The 6925-nt window shown below is 43.2% G+C and overlaps 1 protein-coding gene across 1 annotated transcript; it reads left to right on the top strand.

The window, feature by feature from the left end:
* Positions 1 to 4754: 4754 nt before the first annotated feature.
* Positions 4755 to 6500, top strand: LOC108198593 (proteasome subunit beta type-5-A). Its single transcript, XM_017366342.2, has 5 exons — positions 4755 to 5062; positions 5256 to 5362; positions 5491 to 5594; positions 5937 to 6037; positions 6139 to 6500. The coding sequence occupies exons 1-5, from the start codon at positions 5047 to 5049 to the stop codon at positions 6264 to 6266; spliced, it is 456 nt and encodes a 151-aa protein (XP_017221831.2). The 5' UTR covers positions 4755 to 5046; the 3' UTR covers positions 6267 to 6500.
* The last annotated feature ends 425 nt before the right edge of the window (positions 6501 to 6925 follow it).

Genomic DNA, 6925 nt, shown 5'->3' with positions numbered 1-6925 from the left:
ATCAAGAAGGAAGGATCCTAGAAGACAGCTATATATACCTAAAAGCAATCATGTACTTTTGATCACTATCAAAGCTGTATAATCTCCTGAATATCAATGAAATCAATGAAGTCTTTTGCTACTAATGAATTTCACCTGTTATCTTACTTAGAAAATTTCTAAGGCAACCAAAAACATATGAAGCAATCAACCCGGGTAAGAATTGCCCGGGTCCATCCATTTTATTTACTTAGAAAAATTTTCTAAGTGCAAAAACATATGAAGCAAACAACCCGGGCAAGAATTGCCCGGGTCCATCCATTTTATTTACTTAGAAAAATTTTCTAAGTGCAAAAACATATGAAGCAAACAACCCGGGCAAGAATTGCCCGGGTCCATCCATTTTATTTACTTAGAAAAATTTTCTAAGTGCAAAAACATTTGAAGCAATCAACCCGGGTAAGAATGGCCCGGGTCCATCCATTTTATTTACTTAGAAAAATTTTCTAAGTGCAAAAACATATGAAGCAAACAACCCGGGTAAGAATTGCCCGGGTCCATCCATTTTATTTACTTAGAAAAATTCTCTAAGTGCAAACACATATGAAGCAATCAACCCGGGTAAGAATTGCCCGGGACCATCTATTTTATTTACTTAGAAAAATTTTCTAAGTGCAAAAACATATGAAGCAAACAACCCGGGTAAGAATTGCCCGGGTCCATCTATTTTATTTACTTAGAAAAATTTTCTAAGTGCAAACACATATGAAGCAATCAACCCGGATAAGAATTGCCCGGGACCATCTATTTTATTTACTTAGAAAAATTTTCTAAGTGCAAACACATATGAAGCAATCAACCCGGGTAGGAATTGCCCGGGTCCATCCATTTTATTTACTTAGAAAAATTTCTAAGATTTTTCTAAGTATAAACCTATTCTAAGCAATCAACCCGGGTAAGAATTACCCGAGTACACCTGTATTATCCCCACCTGGATAAAACAATATACAAAGCAAACGAAAGCATTCACAAACAAATATGACAACAAAATATTTGATAAGAAACAGCAAGGACAACCATCCATAAATCCGGGTCTACATAAACCCCGGACAAACATCCAAATCCAGATCCAACGAATTCAGTCTTACAAAAACATTGTTCTTGAGTCAACATATGAACAAACTAGAAAGAGAAGGAGATCAGGCAGCAGGAGTCTCATCACCCCGGGTCTCGTCAACAGGAGTCTCATCAACCGGTTCAGAATCAGAGGAAGAGCCCGGATCAGCATCAGCACCCGGACTCCTGACGGGAAGACCCGGACTCCCCTCTCTTCGCGACCCCCTTCTTCTTTGCCGACTTAACTTTTGGCTGCGGCTTTGGAAGGGTATGCACTCCCCCCAAGTTCCTCAAGGCAGCAGCAAAAGAGTCGTTGGCAGACATAGCTCTCCAAAGATCCGGGTCGAAGTAGGGAAGACCTGCCAAGAGTCAAGAGAACCCGGGTCAATAAGGGAACAATACGACAAATCATACAAAGAAAAATGCCACAATAAAATATCCTAAGGAACATGCAGATTGCAAACAAAAGGACCCGGACAAGATAGCAACATGCACACTACAAACAAGGAGACCCGGACAAGATACTACGAAAGCGGAACCAAAAACAAAATGCAACTTACAGCCACCCTCATGCAATTGATCGTGACGCATAAATGTATCCCGAGTCAATTGAAATCCTAGGCAATTACAGAACTCGACCAACTGGGCCCGGAACTCCCCAGCCGCCCCGGGCGCACCGAAGTCCGTCCTCACTTTCTCGTCATCTGTCTCGATATAAGGCATAAAAGCCAAATCCAAGCCCTTCAACATAATTACCTCGCCATTCCATCCCTTCAGCGAGCTTTGATGGATAACCGGGCTTATGAACCCGGAGCCCAAACCACACTCCTTCGACCGGAAGCGCAACTCATACAAAGGCCTTACCCCAGATTTCTTAAATTGAAACAACATGTGGAAAAGTTTCAGCGTCGGGTAATAATTCATCTTGTTGCACGCCCACAGGAACCAGGTCATCCACTTGACCGCATTCGGCGTCAACTGCATCGGCGAGATCCTCCACTCATATTTACACAGATGTTTGAAGAAAACATGCCACCGGGGATTCCACCCGGACCTGAGATGCTCCATCCACACTGGAACGAAACCGTCGGCCGGACGATGATAGATCATTTCGCCGGGTTCAGGCCATCTCCATTCGATCTCAGAAGGCAGCTGAAAAGCCGCCCGGATCATCCGGTCAGCCGCATCCGGAGACATCTCCCTGATATGATTCTTCAACGGGAACGGAACCCGGATCCCAGTCAACTCCCGGAAATTCTCATCGAACTCCTCTTTGTTGTAGGGAGCCAAACGTCCGTTCGGATGCTTGCATCTATAAAAACCAGACATATTGGTATAGAAACCTTTCTCCTCCACCAGCGGACCTTTGGTGACAAAATACGACCTACCGTTTCCCCACATGCCCTCTGGGGTCATTATTACTTGTCGACCGGTCGAGATCACTACATCCTGACGCGCGGAAATAACCCCGGACTCCTCAATTTCTCTCTCTGCCATCTTAATCCGGACACGATGAGATAAAGTCTGGACCTCGTCACACTCTGTGTCGCTAGAAAACTCCCCGGGGACGGCCGAATAAGCAACAATCTCTTGTCTTGGCCTTTTAGAGAGGCGGACCCGGGCACGATGAGCAAGGGCGTGAAACCCGTCCAATTCACTATCACTGGAAGACTCTTCAAAAACCACCGAAGGGATCCGGACCATAGACCTAAATAAAGAAGCAATCCGGGTCAATTTTAAAGGAAGAAAATTCACACAAGTTGTTGCAAGTTTTATTTAGGTCCGGATCCCAGCCTAATTCTATGTGGAAAACATACCAAAGGAGAAGCAAAAAACAAAGTACAACATGAAAAGAGCTACCCGGGTCCGACATATACTACAGCAATACAAAGAATAAAGACTACCACAACACTACTAAAGCTACACGGATACACCAGGAAAACACACAGAAATCCTATGAACCTACCCGGGCCATGTCCTTCTTCAAATTTACATGGGGGGAAAGGATACAACATACTAGGAAGACACCCGGGTCCCGTGTACATACTACAGCGCAAAACATTCTCCTAAGTACGAAACAAAACACCCAAAGGCCCTACCCGGACCTAACATATGTACCCGGGTCGCGAACCCTTCCCTCCGCAACACTGCACACAACCTACAAAACGGCTAAGTCCCAAAATTACCCAACCCGGGCACAACTGCCATACCCGGGTTCAGTTCAAACCCCCGAAAAACCCAACAGACACAAACAGATCCTAACACATTCCAAACCAAAATCAAAGATCAAACCCAAAACCCACTAAATTATACAACTATACATACATACACACAGCCAAGAATATTCAAAACCCAAAACCCAGATCTCCAAACCTCCGAAATACAAAACCCCGAAACCAAAACACAACCGCAAAGCAAACTCGAACCAAACACATGCCAAATCGCGAAACACTCCACAAATACGCATACGATTCATAGACGGCATACAAAATCATCTACGCAACGATCAACAAACCAAAAGCAAACATTTCGAAAAAATAAACTTCACACGAATAGCTTCATACATGGAAAGACGAAAGTGCAGAGAAAAGAGAGGAGGGGAAACTTACCTGAAAGAAAACCGAAAAGAAAGCGAGCAACGGCGACAAAAACCCTCGAAGAAAACTCGAAATCTCCAGCAACTCGAAGAACACAGGCGAGAGAACGATTCTTTGAAAGTAAAGGAGAAAAGACGAAAGCAAGAGTGAAAACTGGAAACTAAAAGAAATGGCCGTACTTATAGCCACAACGTAGGCCACGTGGCGACGTATTACTGGGCATTCAGTTTTAATTATTACTGCTGTAATAATTAAACGCCTCCTCAAAAGCCGCGACGATTCAAATTCCAAAGCGTTGGATGCGGTTACAAAACCCCTCGAAATTCCAGCGTACCGAAAACGCTTCATTCTCACGGGACAACCCGGACGGATCTCCCTAAGGACCCGGACTCTCCCTGGCAGAAAAGCAAAACAAACCCCCGGGTCTACCCGAGCAAAGCGACACCGACAAACCTCCACCCTTACCCGGATCTACCCGGACAGGGGGGCAAACATCAAAACTTCACATCTACCCGGGCCCACTCAAACAAAAGCGGAAACTTCACTCTACTCCCTCACATAGAGAATCTATATAAGGGAGTGGGGGGCAAATGATAGGGGTAACCCGGGTTCACAAACCCGGGCCTACTCAAAGACCCCGATCCCCGGGAAGCCACCAGGAGTAGGGTACAATCCACCAACCCTACCAGAGTACGCCGTCCGGATAAGGTACAGGACCCGGGTACACCAGGCGTATATCCGGATCATACTCCTTGACCGGGGTCCAAACCTGTACCAGCCGACACTTGCTGCACAAGGCACAGACTGACACGATGAAGACAAATATAACGGTCAACTACTGGCGATAGAGACAAGCCAGGGAACATTCCAAAAGACTACTTCTACGCCGACACCTGGACACGTGTAGGGGATCAAACCCCTACACGTGTAGGACCAGGATCCAGGTACGCACCCCCGAACCCTAATCCTTGGCCTATAAATAGACCAAGGATCAAGAGTCTGGGGGTTAACTTCACTCTCTCTTTACACTCATTCATACACACACTTACACTCAGCATATACTCAAACACTCTCAGCCACCAGCAACCACCAGCCAAACACCTTCACCCACCACACATAGATAGCACTTTCTCTAATCTTTATCCTTCCGAAGCCCACGCTTACTCTCACGCCGGAGGCGCTTTGGGGCAAAACCCCCCCGCCGGCGTTGTTTTGTAGGCTCCCATCCAGCAGCTACACCACGGAACCACCAGTCACGGCGGAGGAAGGACCGGGATCGGAGATTGGCGTTATCACTACTCTTGCTTTTATCTTTAAGGAAGGTGTTATTGTGGCTGCTGATTCTCGTGCTAGCATGGGAGGCTATATCTGTATGTATTTTTCTACTGGATTGGATAGTGCTTGTAATTTTTGTCCATATACAATTTTTAGTCGGTGTGTAAATCAATATAGCTTTGATCACGAGTGTCATCGGAAACTTTATTCTATAGGGGTTAATGTACGTCTGATATTATTAAAACACAGATCATGTGGCATTTATATTATACCTTTCTCTTGTAACAGCATCACAATCAGTGAAGAAAATCATTGAAATTAATCCCCACATGCTTGGTACTATGGCTGGAGGTGCTGCTGATTGCCAATTTTGGCACAGAAATTTGGGTATTAAGGTAATGTTCTTGAACTGTACGTAGCTTATTAATTTGGGATGAAAAGGTAATGATTATTAATTGTTTTAACCCTGATTGGTAATTATGAGTGGCGGGTAACTTATTGCTTTTTATTTGTTGGTTTACAGGGCCCTGGTCTTTATTACGTGGACAGTGAAGGAGGACGGCTAAAGGGAAACAGATTTTCTGTTGGATCTGGATCACCATATGCTTATGGTGTACTGGACAGCGGGTATGCATCCTACTGCAACTTGAAATTTTATTTATGGTTTGTAACTGCTTGTACGGATTGAAAAGCAAAAACGATTACTTCTGTAGTTCTGTTATGTTTTTTTCCATGACCAAATATGATATGCTACCGTAGTCGTTAGTCTTGTTGTTTTGTATGGATGATGACGGGGATGCTTTTCCAGTTATCCTCAATTTTGCTAGTCTCTAGTTGAACTGACATAATTACTTCACTGTATTCACTTTTTCTTGGGTGATCATTCCCTGAACTGCAAGTTTCGTTCTAAACAGAGCAATTTTCTGTTATCTTACAATATATGTACTCTTCTTGGTCGTTTATTTGTAGGTACCGCTATGATATGTCAATAGAAGAGGCTGCAGAATTGGCTCGGCGATCCATTTATCATGCAACATTTCGTGATGGAGCCAGTGGTGGTACTGCTAGCGGTAAGCTCTCACCCTCCCCCCTCGGTCTTAGTTTGTTTCTGATCTTTTTGTTTTTATTACTGGAACACAAGTATTTGTCTAATTTTGGTGCTATTTATCAGTTTATTATGTTGGTCCTGATGGATGGAAGAAATTGTCTGGTGATGATGTTGGAGAATTGCACTACAAGTACTATCCTGTCGGACCAGCTGTTGTAGAACAGGAAATGGCTGAAATTTCCATTGCTTAAGAGATTGCATGCATGTAACTTTTTGCTTCCATGTTGAATGATTATTAGATCTTTTGATGTAACTGAGTTGCTATGCACTAGTTCTAAACAATGTAAAATTGAATCTTTATGTGCCCCTGCTGTCGTGCAACTTGAATTAGTATCTATCTTATTTGACACGGCTTTGCAATTGTCGTGGATCTTATTTGATATGTCTTTGCGATTTCAATGGCAGAAATTAATGTTTCAAGCTTACAGAGTATCCTCTTCCATCTCAAGATAGTAGTTACTCCTTTCTTTTTTTTAATACGTAACAGAACATGACATTTTTTTCATCTTTACAGTATTTCTTGCTGAATTGAAGGATTGCTGAGGTCTAGTGTCCAATTCTCATTTGAAAGTATTGTAGAGCATTATTTTAGGTTGGCCGTCTCTGATTTATCATTTGAAAGTATTATAGAGCAGTATCTTACAGAGTTTAGACCGTATTGTACAAGGTTTTTGAAGAGAGCATTATAGGCTATATCTGTTTGAAGGCATTACCAGATTTAATTGGTACAAAAGCTTGAAAAATTGCCAGGTTTATCAGAATTATTATGTCATGGTACAGAGTGCATATTGGATGAAGATATGATAATAGAAAAACAGGAAGAAAATATTACTGTCCTTTCTCCTTTTGG

This window comes from Daucus carota, chromosome 8 (assembly GCF_001625215.2).
Source record: "Daucus carota subsp. sativus chromosome 8, DH1 v3.0, whole genome shotgun sequence".
Lineage (NCBI taxonomy): Eukaryota > Viridiplantae > Streptophyta > Magnoliopsida > Apiales > Apiaceae > Daucus > Daucus carota.
The sequence above is the reverse complement of the archived record's forward strand: the minus strand, read 5'-3'. Positions and strand labels throughout refer to the sequence as shown.

Bases quoted from the DNA above. Each gene is read 5' to 3' on its own strand.
- LOC108198593 (XM_017366342.2), top strand. The intron at 5,595-5,936 runs GTATGCATCCTA...GTTTATTTGTAG, and splicing joins TATGGTGTACTGGACAGCGG to GTACCGCTATGATATGTCAA. The intron at 6,038-6,138 runs GTAAGCTCTCAC...GCTATTTATCAG, and splicing joins CAGTGGTGGTACTGCTAGCG to TTTATTATGTTGGTCCTGAT.